The 23,695-nt window shown below is 41.1% G+C and overlaps 1 protein-coding gene across 1 annotated transcript in view; it reads right to left on the reverse strand.

The window, feature by feature from the left end:
• The window catches only part of LOC129704048 (GDNF family receptor alpha-1-like), a 190,181-nt gene that overhangs the window by 12,886 nt on the left and 153,600 nt on the right, over positions 1-23,695 (reverse strand). Inside the window, exons 5-7 of the mRNA XM_055646917.1 lie at positions 15,613-15,722; positions 13,645-13,779; positions 7,402-7,589 (exon numbers count right to left, since the gene is read on the reverse strand). Of these exons, the coding sequence (XP_055502892.1) occupies positions 7,402-7,589; positions 13,645-13,779; positions 15,613-15,722 (433 nt within the window). The remainder of the gene's footprint in view (positions 1-7,401; positions 7,590-13,644; positions 13,780-15,612; positions 15,723-23,695) is intronic.

The following is a 23,695-nucleotide window of genomic DNA, read 5'->3' on the forward strand; positions in this document are numbered from 1 at the left end:
GCACACTGTCACAGGGAAAACGTGCAAACTCCACGCAGACAACACCCAAGGTCAGGATTGAACCAACTTCCCTGGCATTGCGAGGCAGCTCTTCTACCAGCTGTGCCACTGTGTGCTATTTTGCCTGATAATACTCCGCCAAAGTATCTTTACATGTTAAAGGCTCTACATAAATGCAAATTTCAGTGAGAACTCAAGGCTTTTTGACTCGGACGCGAGTACTGCAATTGAGCCAAGGCTGCCACCTTGAGATTAAGATCACGATTCACTACATTCATACACCAGTTTCCTGCTACCACTAACATGATTCCCTTTACCACTAACTTGTTACCACTAACATGACCCTGAGGGGATCTATCGCAGTCGCTGCCTCAAAAAGGCTGGCAGTATCATCAAGGACCCACACCATCCTGGCCACGCACTCATCTCCCTGCTACCTTCAGGTAGAAGGTATAGGAGCCTGAAGACTGCAACAACCAGGTTCAGGAATAGCTACTTCCCCACAGCCATCAGGCCATTAAACTTGGCTCGGATAAAACTCTGAACATTAATAGCCCATTATCTGTTATTTGCACTTCATCAGTTTATTTATGCATGTGTGTATATATGTATATAATGGTATATGGACACACTGATCTGTTTTGTAGTCAATGCCTACTATCTTCTGTTGTGCTGAAGCAAAGCAAAAATTTAATTGTCCTATCAAGAACACATTACAATAAACTCTCTTGAATCTTGAATCTTTATCCCTCTTTAACCTGCCCGTTTAGTGCAAAGTGGGTGGGAATGATTCCACTATGAATCTGCACTGCCACAAATATCAGATTACGTTTGGTCTTCTTAGTATTTGGATGGAGAGCGAGCCACAAGAAGTTATGACAAAAAGTGCTGGACTGGTGTTAAAACAAGCTCTCCTTGTTTGAAGTGAACACACAGTTATTTTTAGTCATTGTTTTTGCTGCCTGTGCAGCAATGAATAGGGTGATTGTTGGTGTTCTGTCAAAAAACTCAGCACCAATTTGCAATCCCTCAACGTTATTCCTTGCTTGCAAACTGTTTTCTGTCAGCATGGAATAAATAGAAGTGGCAATAGGTCCTACAATTGCAAGCATACATGTGCCTTTGATAAGCTAATATTACGCTGGCAATGGAGGGAAGCTGGAGGCAAGTTTTATTCATGTTCTCTTTCCTACTCCTTCACTCGCTAAGAATTGGGTATATAGTCACCTTCACACAGGGTGTGTTACCATCCCAGCACTGTGTGAAGGAAGTCTTGCAGGAAAACCTGGAACTTGTTCCTATTCAGTTGTTGCAGGTTTGTAAAATCAGATGGACAGCAGAGCCAGAGAACAAGCCAACAACTCACTCACTTAATTTCGCTCAGCATCCATGCCTTCTGATAAGGGCACAGCTCCCCAGCTCCCCATCTCCCCATATGAAAGATGGTGAAATGAGGCTGGGGATGTATCTTGAGGTATTACCCAAACTGGTCTTTAAATATAACCTCCCAGGGACAATAGCTCAGCATACCTGGCAGCAGGTTATTGCTGGGCCCGTGTCAATGGACAGGCCCTTTTTCCCCTCCCTCTCCAACAGCTGTCATTTTCAGTGCAATATCTTGCATTGAATGTTTATCAATGCACTGTGGACGGCTTGTTTGTATTCGCATCTAGTCTTTTCTCTGGCTGGATAGCACGCAATCATAAGTATTTCACTATACCTCAGTAGACATGACAATAAACTAAACAAAACTAAATTTACAATCAGAAACTTAAAACCTGCTAGTCTTTCAACCCTTGCTCTGACTCCAATAGGCTTCACTGAGGAGACAAGAGTGTTGCTACTTATTCTTTGCAAAGCGCTTTCCAGAATTTAATTTACCGCCCGGTTCATATTTTCCTCTGCTTCCTGTTTCTATCTGTTCTTCCCTTCAAATCTGCTATTTCCCCCCCCCCCTTTTCATCTACTTGGTGACAAAGTATCCAGTGCTTTGACAACATTGTTGCCAGGTCATAGTCATAGAGCCATAGGCCCATCGGCACAACTTGTCCACACCAACCAAGATGTCCCATCTACACTAATTACACCTGGCCACATTGGGCCTGTATCTCTCTAAACATATCCTATCCATGTACTTGTCCAAATGTCTTTTAAATGCTGTTACAGTACTTGCCTTAACTACCTCCTCTGACAGCTTATTCCTCTAGTAGTTGCTCCACGCAACAGCCAAAAATCTGTAGCCTCCCTTTCATCTGGTATTTTGTCGGTTCACATGCTTGATCAACGGTGTTTTATCATTAATGCCTTATTATTATTATTATTAATGTTTAGTGTTTTCTGAGTCATTCGTAACTGTCACTGCATGTCATGTTGTTACTTGTGGGTGGAGCATCAAGGCAAATTCCTGTATGTGAATACTTGGCCAATAAACTTACTTACTTATTTACTTACTTACTTACTTATACCCACCACACTCTGTGTGAAATAGTTGCCCCTCGGGTTCCTCATAATTAATTGCCCACTCACCTTAAACCTATGATCTCTGGTTCTTGATTCCCCTACTCTGCGTAAATGACACTGTGCATTCACTCTGTCTGTTCCCCTCATGATCTTATACACCTCTGTAAGATCACCCCTCAGCCTCCTGCACTCCAAGGAATAAAATCGTATGCGGTCCATCCTCTCGCTATAATGAAGGCCCTCAAGTCCTGATAACATCCTCATAAACCCTCTCTGCACTCTTTCCAGCATAGCAACACCCTTCCTGTAGCAGGTTGCCAAAATTAAACACAATACCCCAAATGCGGCCTCACCGACATCTTGTACAACTGTAAAATAACTTCCCAACTTCTATATTCAGTACCCTGACTGATGAACCCCAATGTACCGAAAGCCTTCTTGACCACCCTATCTACCTGCAATGCCACTTTCAAGGAAATATATACCTGCACACCTGGACCCCTCTGCTATAAAACAATCCCCAGGGCCCTGCCATGAAGGTCTTGCCCTGGATTGACTTGTGGATAAATTTGATGTCATCCACTTTGGTGCCAAGAATGGGAAGCAGTTTATTATCTGAATTATGGGTTGCACAAAAAAGCTGGAGAAACTCAGCGGGTGCAGCAGCATCTATGGAGCGAAGGAAATAGGCAACGTTTCAGGCCGAAGCCCTTCTTCAGACTTCTTCATAATTATCTGAATTATGTCAGGTTAGGAAAAGGGGAACTACAATGAGACCTGGGTGTCCTTGTACATCAGTCACCGAAAGTAAGCATGCAGGTACAGCAAGCAGTGAAGAAAGCGAATGGCATGTAGGCCTTCATAACGAGAGGAGTTTAGTACAGGATCAAAGAGGTCCTTCTGCAGTTATACAGGACCCTCGTGAGATCACGCCTGGAGTATTTTGTGCAGTTTTGGTCTCATAATTTGAGGAAGGACATTCTTGCTATTGAGGGAGCACAGTGGAGGTTCACGAGATTAATTCCCGGGATGGCGGGACTGTCATATGATGAAAGAATGGAGCGACAGGGCTGTATTCACTGGAATTTAGAAGGATGAGAGGATATCTTATAGAAACATATAAATTATTACGGGATTGGACACGCTAGATGCATGAAACATGTCCCCATGTTGGGGGAGTCCAGAACCAGGGGCCACAGTTTAAGAATAATGGGTTTAGAACTGAGATGAGGAAAAACTTTTTCACACAGAGAGTTGTGAATTTGAATAATTCTCTGCCACAGAAAGCAGTGGAGGCCGATTCATTGGATGCATTCAAAGGAGGGTTAGATAGAGCTCTTAGGGCTAGTGGAATCAAGGGGTATGGGGAGAAGGCAGGCATGGATTATTGATTGTGGATAATCAGTCATGATCACATTGAATGGCGGTGCTGGCTCGAAGGGCCAAATGGCTTACTCCTGCACCTACTGTCCATGTATCTATATATCTATGACTTCCCAAAATGCACCACCTCACACTTATCTGCATTAAACTCCATTTACCATCCCTCAGTCCACACTCAACTGATCAAAATCTTGGTGCAATTTCTGATAACCATCTTTGCTATCTACGATATCATCCACTTTAGTGTCATCTGCAAAGTTACTAATCATGCCTTCTACATTTTAATCCAAATTATTTCTATAAACCACAAATAGCAATGGGCCCAGCACTGATACCTGAGGAACACCACCAGTCATAGGCCTCCAGTCTGACAAACAACCTTCCACCATCACTCTCTGCTTCCTTCCATTAAGTCAATTCTCTAGACAAGGATAAGGGTAGGTGTGTTCCTTAATAATAGGACATTAGTGAGTGAGGTGGGATTTTAAGACAATCCAATGGTTTAATGGCTACCATTATTAGCTTTTTTTAAATAAAACAATTTCCAGCTTTTATTTAATTACATTAATTTAATACCCCTTCTCTTGCCAATGTGTAATTAGAACTCATGCCTTGTGATCAATGCTCCAGAATCTATGTGCCATTCCAACAATTTGCCCATTATTCAATTGTTTGATTCTGAAAAGTAAACTGGCTGGATTTTACAATTTGACAATCCTATTGCTTGTTTTCCATTTGCTCTTTGATTTCAATTTCAGTTTTCTAAAAGGTAATCATTTTGCAATCAGCTCAATAATTTTGGTAATTTTACTAGTGAAATTAACATAAAGCTTATGTATTATTTTAACAATGTATGTTATGTCGTGTTATGTAGCCTTAGTATAGTCTGATGGAGATCTTCAAAACTGGAATTCAGTGCTATTTTGTTAGCATTCATCATTCATAATCACTGAAAACATTATCGACGCAGTGCTGCTGGTTTCCAACGGGAACGGTGACGACACAACGCTGGAAGTATAGGATTTTGGTGTGTGTGCTTTATCATCATTCCTTACAATGCTATGCATGACAGCGATCGCAATTTCTACTGAAGTGTGGATGGCTGTTGGCTCGCTAGCTCATCTGTCCTTTGACGGGTCTTGTTTTTGGTCCTGCTGGACGTCCACAACCCCCTCCTCACCTGGCAAACCAGGTGGGGGAGACGGTTTAGTCACCGACTATCTAACCATGGAGCACATAGCATGGGATTACATGGTCCACGTGGCGGGGGGAACTTCCCCCGACCAACTTGATTTTGAGAGCACTCTTACTGAGTCCAATGAAAATACACTGAATTATGTGAACAAAGTATTGGTCATTGAGAGATGCTGCCAAAAATGTTACAATTAGGGTGGCACAGTGGCACAGCGGTAGAATTGCCGCCATACAGCGCCAGAGACCAGGGTTTGATCCTGACCACGGATGCTGTCTTACGAAGTTTGTATGTTCTCCCTGTGAGCGCGTGGCTTTTCTCTGGGTGGTCTGGTTTCCTCTCACACTCCAAACACTTGCATGTTTGTAGGTTAAATGGCTTCTGTAAATTGTAAGTTGTTCCTAGTGTGTAAGATACTGCTTGTGTGATCACTGGTTGGCATGGACTCAGTGGGCCAAAGGACATTTTTCCATACTGTATCTCTAAAGTCTAAATAACATTATTAATTTACATCTGAATATTACTTAGAACACAAAATTCTGGAGTAACTCAGTGGGTCAGGCAGCATCTCTGACTATCACTGCTCTGGCAACCAGAAATGATCTTTCTTGCATTTGTGTCCAACCAAATCATGCATGTTTAAGAACTCGAAGAACAACAGCCATATTGGACCACCTGACTCACATGAGCACCATACTTCACAGTAGTCTTAAGTCATTTAAATTAATACATTTTAACATACTTGTTACATGTTTTCTTTCACCATGTTAAAATGTTACAGAATTTTTGGTGCCAAGAAAGATAACTGGTGTTACTTTGAGAATGCCAGCTTTACCTCATTAACACCTCTCTTCATTGCTGGACTATTGTTGTGTTGTTTAATTGCTTGACTGATACCAAGTTGCCGATTGAACAGAATTTTCTGCCATTCAATTTTAGCAAAATTCATCGCACCAGAGCATGCATGAGGCAATAGAGTATGCCTCATGTCACAAACAACTTTCACTGCTTCACCATATGCATATATTGGCTTTAAAAACCACATATGAAGCTTTCCATGATTTAATTTCACCCTCTGACTGAAAAACTATGTATATGTTCAGGGGATATGAATACTGAAGGTAATGCTGGCGTTAATTCTCTGTCTCTAATTGTCTCTGAAATTAAGGAGTAATTAAGAATTCTCGTCCCAACTGGACCAGTATAGCAGATTTGCTTCCCTGAAGATCTATAATCAGTTAATCCCTATCTCATTGATTGTGTTTTTGGCTTTTCCCTTAGTCCTGACTTCCCACTTAATTAGAATAATCTTGATACTGTATGTTTGAGACTTTATAATGAGGTATAATTTATTGAATTGATTTGGTTGGATTTGAAAGAGTAAAGGTCACAAAGTTATATGTAAAACACAAAGTCCTGGAGTAACACCAAATAAATTACTCCAGAACATTGTATTTTACTGAAGGTTCCAGCATCTGCAGTTTCTTGTGTTTCCTGTACAGCTAAATCCTTGTACTATTTCCTGAAGAATAATCGAGCTTCACAATAAAGAGGCACACTATTGGTGGTAAATTACTCCCTGCTGAGTACTCACCAGGCTGGAATATGTGATCTTTTCATTAAAATATTTCAGTATAAGCAGTAATTTGTGTAATTTGATGGATATTTAATACCAAAAACATTTTTTTCACTCCCACACGCAATTGCTTTATTTACCTGTATCATTATTTATAATTTTTTTTAGGACCAATATTTATACTGCATGCCAAATATAACTGAATATGATTATATATAAATATTTCACCTTGGATATATAACAAATAATAAATTTTTTTCATGTCATTTTTAAATCTTACTCATTTCAAGAACCTGTGTTTTACTTGGTAGTAGTGAAATCACATTCTTGTTAAAGAGTAATTTTCTCATGAGAATACTATGAGTATTGGCGAGGTGTCCAATTTTTGTTTTTGAGTATATGGAAAGGCGAACATTTTAATTAATCGGGCTTCAAGTTTCAAAATAAGAGGCAGACTGAACAACATACGAGCTTTGGCTATTGAAGGAGATCTCACACTGACTGTCATAACATAATTATGCAGCATTTCTCCTTTTCATCAGCAGAAGCAAAAAATGAAGACATCAACGGGTTACTGTAGTTTAGCAATTCCAACTGCATTGCCAGTATGATTGTCAATGGGGTCCAATAGGGCAAATTGGCAAGTTACTTAATTTGTTATGCTTTAGTATTCATGTTGCTGATGTGAGAATGCTGTTTCATGCTAGTCAAGTAACTTTTACTTTCCTTATCATGTTTTGCTCTGGATAATCATGTAGCTAATGATTAGTTTCTAACAGTTGTACCTTACCTGTAAATTTGCACACAAAGGAAGAACACTGTCATCATCAACCGAGTTGATTTCATTGGCGTGGGTCACTGACTCTTTGTTGGGTTGTGAGGTGTACTTCTGTTTGGTTGCGGTTATGGTTGGCACAGGAGGTATTAACTGCCAAAGATTCATATCAGTCCCATTACCGAATGCTAAAACAGCATTTTCTGAAGAATAAAACAATGAATAGAGGGGAAATTATGTAAATACACAAATTTGAAGAAAAGTAACACATTTTAATTTATTTCTTGTTAATACCATTTATTTAAATTCCTAATAGTCCTAATAAAAATGTAAACAAAAAATTATCTTTGGAATACAAATGTGTTCAGTTATGGGTGTCACCGAATCACGTTACTAATATTAATTGATGTAACAATGAATGGAACAAGTGTCAGAATTAATTCTTGCATAGCCTATTCCCACATAATTTTCACCTTCAGATGATATGCCAGGCAAGATACTCTCCATCACACATTTCCCAACATGTCACTGAAGGATATGCTGGAGAGAAAATAAAAGTCAATTCTTTCTCCATCTAACAACCTCAGCATTATCTTGATGAAATCACCCCTATGAAGAATCAACATTTCTAATGGAGGTGTGTGGTAGTGCAGTAGTTATATTGCTGGACTGGTTATTCAGAGACCAGGAAATCAATCCAGATATTCATGTTCAAATCTCACAATGACAGCTGTGAAATAGTTATTAGTAAGGATTACCACAAAAAATACCAGATTATTATAAAAACCCATCTGGTCCATTTAAGTTCCATATGGAACTCTTGGTCTATACCAATATGGTTGGCTGACTTGTAAGTACCTTCTGAAAAACACATTAATTTACCATTGCTGCTACTATAAAACAGAAAGGAGTTACCACCAGCCCAGGCAAAGACCTCCTCACTAACATTTGGGAATTGATATGTAAATTGGGAGAGCTGTTTGAAGCTGTAGTTCTCCTTATAGAATTACATTAGCCCGTCTGCTCTATCACAATTCACTCGTAGACCAGGGAGAACATGCTCAATGTTTAGAGTAATATCTCACACAAAGGAAGTTGGTTGTGGTTGCTGGGGATTCATCATCCAGGTCACATGACATCATTAAAGGAGTACCTCAGGGCAGTGTGCTAGGACAAACTTAGTTTCAACATTTTCATTAATAACCTTCATTCCATCCATTATGGAGTCAGAGTGGAGACATTCAGCGATCATTGCACAAGGTTCAGTTCCATATGCAGCTCCCTAGAAAATACAGTAGTCTGTACCTACAGGCAGCAAGATCTAGGAGACTTTTAGGCATGGGTTGATAAATAGCAAGTAACTCCTGTGCCACAAATCTGCCAAGTTAGACAATCTTTAAAAATGAGAGTCAAACAACCTACTCTTGACATTCTTTGGCATTACTTTCACCAAGTTTCCCACCATCAATATCCTGGCAAGAAACTCAATTGAACCAAGAACAATGTGATTAAAAAAGGTCAGAGGCTCAATATGTTTTTGTGAGTAACTCACCTCCTGAGACCACAAAGTCTTTGCATCATCTACAATGCACGTCAAGAGAGTGATGAAACTTGTTTGGGTGATGTAATGTATTCATACATATTCATGTATATGTTAATGAGTTGGTGTTGTATATATGCAGGGAATGTTGGGTAATACATCTCTCTCTCTCTTATGATCCAGGCAACCTGCGTGTAAGTTGTTATTCATTCTACCGTCTGGAATATAACAAAATTGGCGATGAGGATGGGAGAGAGTTTGTGAATTCATCCTTTAAATACAGTGCAGGACTGTTTTGCAACATGCAGCATTGTTTAACATTTTAAACAGTAAATACGGAGTTTTGTCACAGTTGTTTGCAAGCTGGACACGATAGGCCGCAGATCCTTCTATGCAGGGGACTGTAGTTTAAAACAGCAGCTGTACAAATCGGCGAGAGATTGTCAGGCTATCTCCATGTTGTGTCTACGTGGCAAGATGTTGTCCTTGGGATTGTATAACATTTTAGACTGAGTTTTATTTTGTCAAGTTCCTTAAGCTTAATAGCCTTTGTACAGCTAAGTTTTATGTGAATTGTTACACCAGAACAGACAGGAAATCAGGGTTTTTGAACAGACTTTAAAAAAAAAAGGAGAACGACACGATGGCAGCTTCCACGGGCTACATCGGAAACCTTGGCACTTTTGACAAGAGTAGAGAGCAGTTCAGCTACTAAATGGAGAGAGTGAACATGTTTTTCACGGCAAACAACATAATGGAGATAAGTGGTGAAGGAGAGACAGTGACTGAAACAAATAAGGCCGTTTGCGAACGCATGAAAGCGATTCTGCTCACGGAGATTTGTCCTGATGTGTACGGCACATTCGTGAATCTCCTTGCGCCCATAAAGGCAAAAGACGTGCCATTCAATGACATTATGAAGAAGTTGGAGGAGCACTTCAACTCAAAGCCTCTGGAAACTGCAGAAAGCTATGAATTTGGCACTAGAGACCAGAAGCAGAATGAGACAATCAATGAGAACATTGTTGCTTTGAAAAGCGTAACTTTGCACTGTAACTTTGGAACCTTTCGTGGACGCGCACTATGCGACAGATTTGTTTGTGGTCTAGTGGATGAACAAATTCAGTCCAAACTCATGAACACTCCAGATCTTATATTCGAGAAAGCATGCATGATTGCTACCACAATGGAGATGGCATCAAAGAATGCTCACGAGTTTCATCCACCACAGACTGCAGTGACCGTTTACACTCACAATTCAGATTCAATTTAATTGTCATTGTCAGTGTACAGTACAGAGACAACAAAATGCATTTAGCATCTCCCTTGAAGAGCGACATAGCAAACGATTTGAATAAAAAAAATAAATAATAAGTGTCCGGGGGGGGGGGGGGGGGGGCCATTGGAGTCACCGAGGCCAGTTAGAGTGACAATGCAGTGCCTTGTAAAAACCAATGGCGGGAGCCGAGTTCATCCCCAGTTGTATCATTGCAACGATAATCACGCATCCCAATTTTGTCAGTTCAAAATGGCCAAGTGCTATAACTGCCAGAAGAAAGGCCACATCGCCTCAGCATGTCGGGCCAAGCTTAAAACAGGAAACCAACAATCTGCAGGAAACAAGTGACAACACCAGAAAGGAGTTCATAACTTGGAGATAAACCCAGAATCGAAATGAACTTGGGTTGTACACCATTTATGCAAACAACATTGATAAGCCTACAATCAGCCAAGGCAAGGACTTTCAAACTAAACTATTGATAAATGAACAGTTAATCAATATGTACATTGACACGTCAGCAGATTGTTCGGTCATGAGCAAAGACCTGTACGAAACAAAATTCCCACAGATACCATTGTTTGAGAGTAAGGTCAAGCTGAGAACCTACTTGGGCGAAGTTTTGGAGACATGTGGACAAATGAACTGTAAAGTTCAGCATAATGGTCAGTCAGTAACAATGCCCATCATAGTGGCCAGCTACAGAAATAAACCAACCCTCCTCGGAAAGGATTGGCTGAGTAGAAGAGAATTAGACTGGAAGAATATTTTGTGCGTCGATTTGTCCAAATCACGGCTCGAAAACGTCATAAGCAAACATGCAGAAATATTTGCCGACAGTTACACGGGAATAACAGGGTACTCTGCACACATTCGACTTAAGCAAGATGTGAGACCTGTGTATTGTCGGTCAAGACCTGTACCATATGCACTAAACCAACAGGTGGAGGAAGAACTCAACAGATTAGACAAAGTGAAGACAGACCAGAGTAACTGGACAACGCCAATTGTGGCCGTACGAGGCCAACAAAAACAATTTCCGTTACCAACTTGCAACTTGCAAGATCTGTACGCAGAATTTAGCGGAGAAAGAGTCTTCACTAAACTGGATTTGTCTCACGTTTACGCCCAACTCAATGTCAACAAGGAAAGTCAGCAGTGTTTGACTATCAACACACATAAGGGCTTGTATTCATATACAAAACTCCCCAATGGTGTGAAATCCTCCCCAAAAATATTCAGTCTGTCATGGACAAAATGTTACAAGGCATTCCGCACTGTGTGTGCAACCAGGATGATCTACTGATATTCACAGAGGGCATGGTAGAACATCTGGAAATACTTGAGCAAGTTCTCACACGACTGAACTGCCACAATGTCAAACTGCGACAAAGTAAAGGTGCATTTATGCATCAGAGGTGGTCTACCTTGGACTCAAAGTAGATGCTAACGGACTTCGCCCTGTGAAGGCGAATGTGGAAGCAATAGTGAATGCTCCAAAATACAACAATGTTTCAGAGCTACGATCATTCCTTGGGATGGTGCAGTTCCATGCAGGATTCCTTCCATATGTAGCAACTGTGCTGAAGCCACTACATCATCTGCTACAAAAAGATGTGAAATGGACATGGGGAAAGGAACAGCAACGTGCATATGACATTTGCAAGGAAAACTTGACAAGTGACAAACTACGATACTACACGCGAGATGAAACTTGCTTGTGATGCTTCATGTTATGGTGTAGGTGCAGTGTTCTCCCACGCCATGAATGACGGGTAGAAAATGCCTATTGCTTTTGTATCCCGCACCCTATCACCGAGATGACATGATTGGCTGTCTGTTGTTCTGCTCCGCATTCACAGGCTGGGCTCTGGCGGAGCCCCCCATCTCCACAAGCTGGCATTGAAACGCCCAACTCCAGTACGAAGTCTGTTGAGCTTCACCCATGCTCCTCTGGGGAGGTCAGACCCTGGACAGCTTTTATCTGGTGAAGAGATGTAGCTGTGTAATGGAGATGAGGTTGCCTTCCACTCCTGTGACCACTTGGTGGCTATCCAGTGTGCTTTTGTCTCAGTTGGCTGGATGGATGCTAGGAGGTGTTTTCCATGTGGAGCAAAGGGGTAACGGGCCTTCAGTCGGAGTGGCCTCTGCTGATAGCCTAATGGAGGAGGTGATCTGGGTCCATGACATGACGAGATAGTGTCCGATATGCTGCTTGCCTTCGGATCCCTGCAGGTGGAATGCCTGCTAGTATAGGGATCTGTTCGACTGGAGTAGGTTGAAGGCACCCAGTGATGGTTCACAAGGTGCTGTCCAGGCTCGTGTCTACCAGGCTAGTATGTCTACTTCTACTTCATACAGGTGCGCAGTACTCAGCTGGGGGCATACACAAGAGCTAAGGCAGAGGAATGAAGAGTGACGGACTGGCTCCCCAACCTGTTCCTGCCAGGCGTCAGATGAGGCCGTTACGTGCCATGACCTTGTCGCGGAGACCAGCCAGGTGTTGATAAAATGTAAGCGACCTGTCCAGCTTTACGTCGAGGTAAGTGGGTGTTTGTTAGAAGTCCAAGCGCCTGTTTCTAATGAAGACAGCTAGCTATCGCTTAGCTTCCTTGTTGTTTCGATGGAATGCTGTTGACACTGTTTGCCTTCGCTCAGCTGTAGACGCCACTGTCGTAGGTATACTGCCAAAGTCCCCAAGGAGCTTTCCATTGTGTTCTACTCTTTGTGCCTCATCAGGATGGCTAGATCGTCAGCATACCCATATTTTCCAGCGATGGGCTCTGGGAGGTCATGGATGTACATATTCAGTGCACAATAAACACTCTTGAACTCTCCTGAATTTGAATTTTACAAAGCTAACTTATTGATGGAGGTGAGCAGCAATTTCTTGTCTCAGAGGTTGTGAATCCTTGAAATTATTATTCCAGAGAACAGTGCCGGCAGCATAATTCAGGATATTCAAGGCTGGATCGACAGATATTTAGATAATGAGGGAAATCGAGGACTGTGGGGTCAGAAAGGGACAGTAATGCTGGAGTAACTCAGCAGGTCAGGCAGCATCTCTGGAGAACATGGATAGGTGACGTTTCGGGTCCAGACGCTTCTTCAGACTCCTCAAGGTATGCCTACTTTGAAGTTCTTCTCTCCCAAGTCTGAAGATGGGTTTCAACCTGAAAAGTCACCTATCCATGTTCTCTAGAGATGCTGCCTGACACTTTGAGTTACTCCAGCACTTTATGTCTTTTTGTATATTAACTGGCAACTGCAATTTATTTTGTTTTGACATCGTGCGGATCAGGCAAGGAAGTGGAGAGGACCACAAAATTAGATCAGCCAGTATCTTACTGAATTGGCAGGGTGTATATGAGGAGGTCGGACTGCCAAGTCTTGATCCTATCTATTATGTTCTTCTTGTGTTGAACAGTGCTGAACTTACTGAAGCATCTGTTGTCTTTAAAGAAATTCTGGAACTCTTCACACTCTTCCTTTTGGTTTCCACTGCCATTGCAGGTGCACCATGGTGTCACGCTTATCCCAGTTGAGTCAACATAGTTTGGGGTGATGACAGTTCCTGTCAAGAGAAGCCAAGATCACAGTTAATGATCATTCTTTTAACCAAACACAAACTGTTACATATTCCCAGATAAGCACTTTGGCTGTCACATCATAAGTATAAGAAAAGAAACAATAACATTCAAAAATAGCAAACAAAATTGCTCACCCATTACTGCTTGTCACTTTTCAGAGTCCAGCATCGATAGACCCAAGCAAGATAATAGGGAAATCTATAGAAAGCTGGACTAACTATCTTTCAAGCATTGTCATTTTATAATGGTTCTATGATGAAAGTAGAAGCAAAATTGCACCGCTGTACATGCAGGATTTTATAAATTACAGCACAGAGGCAAGCTATTCGACCTGAACAGTCAGTCTCACAGCTTATTTTCCCTGCAAGCAAAAAAAAAATTGAATCACATCTACCCATCATGTGATACATAAATGTAAATAAATTCTGGCTGGTGGCATGAAGCCACGAGCTTCAGGGATATGAAAAAGGCCATGAATATGAAAAATAAAACCAGTAAATCAGAAGTGTGGTTAGAATGTAGAACTTGTTGCCACAAGAAGTAGTTGAGGAAATGACACAGAGGCATTTGTGAGAAAACAAAATAAGCTTGTGAGGTGGAAAGAAACAAACAGATATGCTGACAGGATTAAAAAATGAAGGGAAAGAGGTGATGCCGATTAATTTGGACTGGACAGTCCAAGTGGTTTGTTTCTCAGCTGCAAAACACTTAAGGGCCTGTCCCACGGGCGACCTATTCCGCGAGTTCTCGCGAGTTTGCCCTTAACTCATACTCGCAGCATAGTCGACACGAGGTCGTAGGAGGTCTTTGGAACTCTCCTTCATGCTCGAGTGGTCTCCGCGTACTCGAGACCTTTGCTAGGTTCGCGGCGTTTTTTTCAATATGTTAAAAAATGCCCGTGAGTAAATATAGGTAGCCATGGGAAAAAATCGATACTTTGTTTACTCATAGGTTTAGTCGTAGTTGGTCGTGGTAGGTCGGCATGTTAGTCGTAGGTAATCGAGGGTAGCTGAAGGTAGTCGTAGATCATAGTCTTCATCATAGTCGAAGAGAAGTCGAAGGGAGGTCAAAGGAGATCGAAGGAGGTCATCTTCACTCTCCACTCTTCGGTGTCCAATTTTCCAGAAGTTAGTCTAAGCTGGTTTTCAACATAGTCGAAGGAGGTCTTCAACATGTCATTTTTTCAAACTCTTCTAAACTCGCCAATTAGGTCGCCCAAGTGGGACAGCTCCTTTAGCATTTTGTCTGCAATTCTTTTCATTCAGCTGCTTCACTAATATTATTAGGCATGTTGACCCTGCTTCCACTGGAAATATTAATGCAGGAAATACACATTATTTTTAAGTAGCAAAAACAATAAATGGGGGGCTCTCATGCATAGATTGCATTATCATAGATACACACCAAGATCAATCAGAAAGATAAATAAAATAATATTCATGCACAAATGGCCTTTCACAAAGAAAGAATAAACAAACCACAATCGTTACAGGACGTTTTGAAGTAAGTTTACAACAAAATAAGGTAACAGGTTGATAGTAAAGGGCAATCGTCTAAAAATTCGAATGAAGCCTTTCAAGAATAAAGTAAGGAAGTATGTCTACAGCAAAAAGATGCTAGAAGTTTGTCACTTTGTAATTAATCTTTAATTTTAATAGAATTTCTATTACTTAAAAAAAGGTCTTAAGAAATATGGGGTGAAGGCAATCTATGGCTTTAACACCCAAATCATCTAATTAAATCATGGTTTAACTCCATTGGCTATACATTCCTATAAAACATTGTGTAAGGAATACACTCCCTAATCTAATGCTTACCTATGAGTCCTGAATAAGCAAGTAAGCAGGCTGCATAGTTCTGCCTTAAGCAACCACTTGCAGATCGAGGTTCTGGCTGGCAGTTTGTGATGAAATCTGCTAACCTCGACCTGTTAGGAGGAAAGATACAAAACATGACATTATCGCATTTGAACCAAAACAGCGAAGGCACTTTGTCACGGTGCTCATTGTTGATGTTGAATATATTCTATACGCTGATATTTTAAAATATCTTTACACTGATAGTTTCTATACATCAGAATATCTATCACACTTGAGAAATAAACATTTTAATATGCAAATACATATAAATAAATGAGTAAGATGGCTTTTAAAAAAACCCCATCTCAATTTTGAATTATTGGCAACCAGAAAATACTCATCTCAATTAATGTTGTTTAACCATCCATCCCTTTGGATGGATTTTCACATGAATTATCCTAAATTTCTTTGCCACAGTTTGATTTCCCTCCTTTTCTAATAAGTGTTCCTTAAAACGAACCTCTTTGACCAAACATTTGAGCATATGTCCTAATCGTTCAGCAGAGGGTTTGGTGTCAAATTGTGTTTGCTTATGTCGGTGTGAATCATCTTGTGACATTTTACGATATCCCAGTTGTCATACAGGTTATCTGAGGCTAGGGATATACAAGCAGTGCCCTGAAAGGAACAGGAAAAATAAAAACTAAAGAGGAAAGTTGATGGAAGATAGACAAGTGGATGTGATAATCATGCAATCCATTTGCCAAGTCCAAAGCTGCTGATTGCAATCATATTCCACTCGGCTGAGCAGGCACCCAATGTTGTTGGCGCTGCAATTTAGCACCTCTTCCCACTAACTTTCAGCCAGATATGGCTGAGATGATGAATACCAGTACTTAGAAAAGTTAAAATTGGCTGAATCTAATTTTATACAATTTCATTTTCCAAAGGAAAAACACTGTGGGACATAAAATCCAGGCACAAACAGCACGATATCCCTCCCATTTATGAAAAGCAAGAAACTGCATTCATTCGGTTACATTAACTCTACTTCTCCACAGATGCTTCCTGACCTGCTGAGTACTTCCAGCATTTTCTGCCTTTACAAGAGTCTTCCCAACAGGAGACTATCCTTAGGAAATGCCATGAGAGAGCAGCTAAAGCTTAATCAATCAGGTTTCACACTGGGTTTATTTCACTGGTATTGCTTGTCATTCCTGAGAGTGCTCATTGGAACATCAGCTTGATGCAAGGCTTGAAAATTTGGCTGATATGTTAGATGGCTGACTCTTGTGTTGGATACAGATCAAGTGGACAGCAAAAGTAACACATCATATGTATGCTAATCATGCAGACTGCCTTTATTTCCTATCTAATCAACTGCAATCCATCAACATTAGTGAAATAGCAAAATGCCAAACAAGAATATGGTGCCACTTCATGCTTAAAACAGCTTGAAACGTCTGTATGATTAAAACACTCGTAAAGATGCTATTTGGTAGGTAGAAAAATAGTTAAACTAAAAAATATCAATTTTTCATAAATGTATTATTGAATGTATTATTATTAAAATGTATTATGCATTTTTAAATTGCATTTTAATTCTCTTTTTTAATATGCAAAACATCAACTATGATATAAATACAACAGCTTGAGTTGGATTGGCTTCATTCCCACCGCCCCTGATTCCCAACATCCGTGAAGGATTATTTTCTCTTTCATGCAACGTATTTTTAAATCACATATCGGCACTAAGTGGGTGAGTATCTTTCTCACAAAGCTCTTCTAAACTATTCCATTTGAGTGGAGCTTGTTGTCTTCTAGTCTTTTCTCAACATTTTAACATGATAACTTAGTTTGGGAACAACATACAAGCCAAAGAAAGACATTGGGGCAGAGAGCCAAAAGATTGATCAAGGAGTGTGTTTTAAAGAATTGCTTTTAATTGAGTAAAGGTGGAGAGGTGGAGAAAATAAGGCAGAGAATTCCACATTTTATGTGATGGGAGCCATGGTCACCAATGTTAAGGAAAATGTAATGGCAAGTGGAATGTTGGGGGGCAGTGGGCTAAATGAAACGGCGAAGAATTAGATACGGATGAAGGCATGGAGGGAACAGAATGTGAGGAAGAGAATGTTAAAACTGTGGTGCTGTTGGAAAGGCAATGAATACAAGTCAATGAGCACAAGAATGATGAGGAGACAGGACATGAGGTATGCTAGGTTGTGAGTAATAACATTTTGGATGCATACAGATGATGGATAAAGGGATCCCTTGCGCCATCAATAGAATATCAGAGTATTATTTTCCATGTGGGTAACACAAATGGAAAGAGTCTGTCGATGAGGTGTGAAGATGAGGTCGAGAACATTTAAGGATAAAGGTGTCTTTCATATTCAGGATATGAAAGACACTGGTTCCAATAAATCTGATTCAACTTCAGATGGTGTTGGCAGAGAGATTTAATGTGGTCATGTAAGTTGTTGTAGTCAGATATCTAGAACCAGGCATATTTTTCAATGAACATCGACAACTAAGAATTGAAATATATGGGCATAGGATAGGCACCAGGAAAAACAATGTTGTGATGTGGGAAGGGTGTTATTGCAGCATGTTCAGGGCTGGAGCAGCCCGCTATGTAGCGAGGATGAGAAGGACCAGGACGAGTAGCGCAGCAAGATACAAGATACAATTTAATTGTCATTTGGACCCCTTGAGGTCCAAACGAAATGCCGTTTCTGCAGCCATACATTACAAACAAATAGACCCAAGACACAACATAATTTACATAAACATCCATCACATCGCTGTGATGGAAGGCCAACAAAACTTATCTCTCCACTGCACTCTCCCCCACCCATGTCAGAATCAAAGTCAAAGCCCCCGGCTGGCGATGGCAATTGTCCCGCGGCCATTAAAGCCACGCCGGGTGGTGCGAAGTCGCACACCGGGTCTTGGTGTTAGAGCCCCCGGCGTGCGCTCGCAAGGGTCCAGCGGCCATTCCAAGCCGCGCTGGCGGTGATGTCAGGCCCCGCTCCAGGAGCTCTTCGACCCCACAACTCGGGCGGGAGAAGTCGCCGTTGCGAGAGCCCTGAAAAGCGGTCTCCCTCCAGGGACCCGCGGGCTCCCGGTGCCGCCGTCCGCCAGACCCGCAGTTGCAGCCTCCGAATCTCCGGAGCAGCAGCAGCGCTCCACCACCGCTCCACCCGCTCCGGACTCGGCCAGCCCCGCGACGGTGACGGTGAGTCGTCGGCACCAGAGTCCCCGGTCTCTTCCTGTTGGAGGCCGCTCCTCGATGCAGCCCCAACGATAACGGAGACCCGACAAGAAAAGGTCGGGTCTCCCGTGCAGGGAGAGATTTAAAATTACTCCCTCCCTCCCACCCCCCCCACACACACACCTCAACATAAAATAACAAAAACTACATAAAAACATAGACAGAAAATAATAAAAACGCGGACGGGCTGCAGAGGCCGCTGCTAACGAGAGTCGCGCCGCCTACCGGATGCATACATACAATCAAATAAAAAATTAACCGTTGTACGGCACGGAAACAGACCCTTCAGCCCAACACACCCATGCAGATCAGATTTTATAACTGAGTTAGTTCCATATTCATGCATTGGACCCATATCCCACTACTACCTTTCTACTTATGTACCTGTCTGAATGTCTTTTAAATGTTATTATACCCATCTCTACAGCTTCCTCTCACAGCTGATTCCATATACATTGTTATCAGGCAACTGAACCATTCTATCACCAATTAGAGAACGATCCTGACCTACCATCTACCTCATTGGAGACCCTGGGACTATCTTTAATCGGACTTTACTGGACTTTATCTTGTACTAAACGGTACTCCCTTTATCCTGTATCTGTACACTGTGGATGGCTTGAATGTATTCATGTACAGTCTTTCCACTGACAGGATAACATGCAACTAAAAAGCTTTTCACTGTACCTCAGCACACGTGACAAAATTAATCTACAAAAAAAAAACTTTACCTTCTTTATGCAGAAATTGCCTTTCAGATCTCTTTTAAATCTTTGCCCTCTCACTTTAAATCTAGGCCCTATAGTTCTTGACTCCTCTACCCTATGAAAAAAGATTACGACCATGGATCTTATCCGTGCATCTCCTGAAACCTCTGTTCTTGCCAAATGGCTAATTAATTTGTTGGAGAAGATTAACAACGGGCAGAAAGAAAAAACAAACACAGCACTGGATCTGGTGAGATAAATATATTGTTAAATAATTATTGAGTATTCCATTATAGTGCATTTGTACACAATTATTGCTCACATTTAATAGTTCTTGTAGCTCTACAAATAAATAAATATGATCCCGATGAATACCTTCCTGAGAGTCAACCTCCGAAATCTTTATGGTGAACCGGCTGTGTCCTTAGAACCTGAGTGGACCAGTTTTAGCAGGAGTATTCAGAGATATCTTCAACCTTTCTCTATACAAATTAATTGTTACCATCTGCTTTAAGAAGACCACCATAACATCAGTACTGAAGTAAAATAAGGTAGTATGTCTTAATGACTACCACTCAGTGGCTCTGACATCCGCCATCATGAAGTGCTTCATAAAATGGTAATACGAATATCACAGTAACTTAATTGGTACACATGACAATAAAAGACCTTTGAAAACTTTGAAATCTTTGAAATGCTTTGAGAGGCTGGTCATGGCACACATCAACTCTAGCCTCCTAGACAGCCTAGATCCACTCCAATACCATGGCAAACACCATCTATTTGGCCTTACATTTATCAAATGAGCTTCTAGATAACAAGGCCACCTATGTTGGATTCATATTTATTCATTAGTTTAAGTTTGGGTTTAGTTTATTGTCACTTGTGCTGAGGTACAATTCAAAGCTTTTGTTGCATGCTAACCAGTCAGTGGAGAGTTAATACATGATTACAATTGAGCCACACACAATGTGCAGATACATGATCAAGGAAATAACGTGAATAACATTTAGCGCAAGGTAATGTCCAGTAAAGTCTGATCAAAGATAGTCCGAAAATCTCCAATGAGGCATATAGTAGTTCAGAACTGCTCTCTGGTTGTTGTTAGGATGGTTCAGTTGCTTGTAGTTCTACTACAACATCATAATTCCAGCCGAACACATTTTCAAACTCCTGGTCCCAGAACTCAGTTCCCTTTCCTGAAATTTGATCTAGGACTTCCTGATGCATCGACTGCAATGTGTATGGCTCGGTATCCTGCATGATAATTCTCTACACTGGTGCCTTGCAGGAGCTAAGTCCTCTGCCCCTTACCTCGCAAAGCATTCACGAGTGTGAGGTTAAATTCTGCTCTAACCCCATTTATGGTTTTGCAGATTACACCTTCGTAGTGGTCCGGATCTCAAACAATGGTGAGACAAAGTATGGGAAAGAGATGGAGAGCTTAATAGTCAAGACAACAGCCCCCTTCAAAATGTCAACAAAAGGAAGAAGCTGCCCATCGACTTCAGGAAGAGGGGTGGAATACATACTCAAGTCTGTATCAATGATACCGGGGTGGAGATGTTTGAGAGTATCAAGTTCTTTCCTTCAAGGTATAAATATAGTCCAACCAACAATTTGTCCAACAAAGTCCAACCACATCGACGTTATGCCAAGAAAGCACACTAACACCTCTGTTGCTTTAGGGGACTAAGGAAATTTGGCATGTCTGAAATTACTCTTATCAACTTCTACAATCCATCATCAAAATCATCCCATTTTTGGAAATACATCATCTTTTGGTGCATCAACTGCTCTGCCCAAGACTGCAAGTAATTGCAGAGAGTTATTGATGTATCCCAGTCCATCACAGAAACAAGCCTACTCCTATCAAATCCATCTACACCTCATGCTACATTGGGTAAGCAGCCAATGTAGCCAACATTTTATTTTCTTTATCCCTCTAACCTCCTCCAACATAATGGATAAGGTGAATGCAGATTTTTACCTGGGGTAGGGGAATCAAGAAACAGAGGGCATAGGTTTAAGATGGTTTAATGGGAATCTGAAGAGCAACATTTCACAAAGAGAATGGTTGGTATATAGAATGAGCTGCTAGAGTATGTAGTTGAGCCAGTGACTATAACAACAGTTAAAAGATAGTTGGACAGGATGGGAAATGTTTAGAGAAATGGGCTAAACTCGGACAGATGGGATTAGCGTAGATGGGGCATCTTGGTCAGCATGAACAAGTTGGGCTGAAGGGCTGTTTCTGTGCAATATGATCTCTAACAAATCTTCAAAGTTATTAAGGCTTGTTAACCAGTCTTCTTGCGCTCTCAATTTTATTTGCTTTATTACGAACCCATGCCACATTTGCAGAGGATTTAAACGTTTACATTCCCTCAGTCACCTTCTCTGCCCTACCTCGGTTTTTTCCCCCCATAATAACTCTATAAAACGATTTGCTTTGCCAAACTTGGGAAAATCTGTCTAATATTTCCTCATGCAGCTGAACACTGATTCACGTGAGGCTCCTTGAGATGCTTCACTTTATTATAAATGCAAGAAAGGAATATTTTTCATTATTATGAAAGCATTAATAACATCAGCCTCACCATATTCTTCTGAAGTGACTGAATTGGCAAATGGTTTTTCAGCCCTTGTATTATTTATCGCAGTCTGGATTTGGTGTATTTGAAAAGGTTAACAATGACATGATCGGTTCGTACAGTGCCCTCCATAATGTTTGGGAGAAAGACCCATCATTTATTTATTTGCCTCTGTACTACACAATTTGATATTTGTAATAGAAAAAAATCACATGTGGTTGAAGTGCTCATTGTCAGATTTTATTAAAGGTTTTTTTTTATACATTTTGATTTCACCATGTAGAAATTACAGCAGTGTTTATACATAGTCCCCCCATTTCAGGGCACCATAATGTTTGGAACAGATTGCTTCACAGGTGTTTAATTGCCCCCTTAATGTCGGTATAAGAGAGCTTTCAGCGCCTAGTCTTTCCTCCAGTCTTTCCATCACCTTTGGAAACTTTTATTGCTGTTTATCAACATGAGGACCAACGTTGTGCCAATGAAAGTCAAATAAGCCATTATGAGACTGAGAAACAAGAATAAAACTGTTAGAGACATCAGCCAAACATTAGGCTTACCAAAATCAACTGTTTGGAACAACATTAAGAAGAAAGAGAGCACTGGTGAGCTTACTAATCGCAAAGGAACTGGCAGGTCAAGGAAGCCCTCCACAGCTGATGGCAGAAGAATTCTCTCTATAATAAAGAAAAATCCCCAAACACCTGTCCGACAGATCAGAAACACTCTTCAGGAGTCAGATATGTATTTGTCACTGTCTGCAGAAGATTTCATGAACAGAAATACAGAGGCTACACTGCAAGATGCAAACCACTGGTTAGCCGCAAAAATAGGATGGCCAGGTTAGTTTGCCAAGAATTACTTAAAAGAGCAACCACAGTTCTGGAAAAAGGTTGTGTAGACAGATGAGACAAAGATTAACTGATATCAGAATGATGGCAAGAGCAAAATATGGAGGAGAGAAGGAACTGCTCAAGATCCAAAGCATACCACCTCATCTGTGAAACACGGTGGTGGGTGCGTTATGGCCTGGGCATGTATGGCTGCTGAAGGTACTGGCTCACTTATCATCATTGATGATACAACTACTGATGGTAGTAGCATAATGAATTCTGAAGGGTATAGACACATCCTATCTGCTCAAGTTCAAACAAATGCCTCAAAACTGATTGGCCGGCAGTTCATTCTACAGCAATACAATGATCCCAAACATACTGCGAAAGCAACAAAGGAGTTTTTCAAAGCTAAAAAATGGTCAATTCACCCGATCTGAACCCAATTGAGCATGCCTTTTATATGCTGAAGCAAAAACTGAAAAAGACTAGCCCCCAAAACAAGCATAAACTAAAGATGGCTGCAATACAGGCCTGGCAGAGCATCACCAGAGAAGACACCCAGCAACTGGTGATGTCCATGAATCGCAGACTTCAAGCAGTCATTGCATGCAAAGGATATGCAACACAATACTAAACATGACTACTTTCATTTACATGACATTGCTGTGCCCAAACATTATGGTGCCC

The sequence above is a fragment of the Leucoraja erinacea genome, chromosome 15 (genome assembly GCF_028641065.1).
Source record: "Leucoraja erinacea ecotype New England chromosome 15, Leri_hhj_1, whole genome shotgun sequence".
In the NCBI taxonomy this organism is placed as follows: Eukaryota; Metazoa; Chordata; class Chondrichthyes; order Rajiformes; family Rajidae; genus Leucoraja; species Leucoraja erinaceus.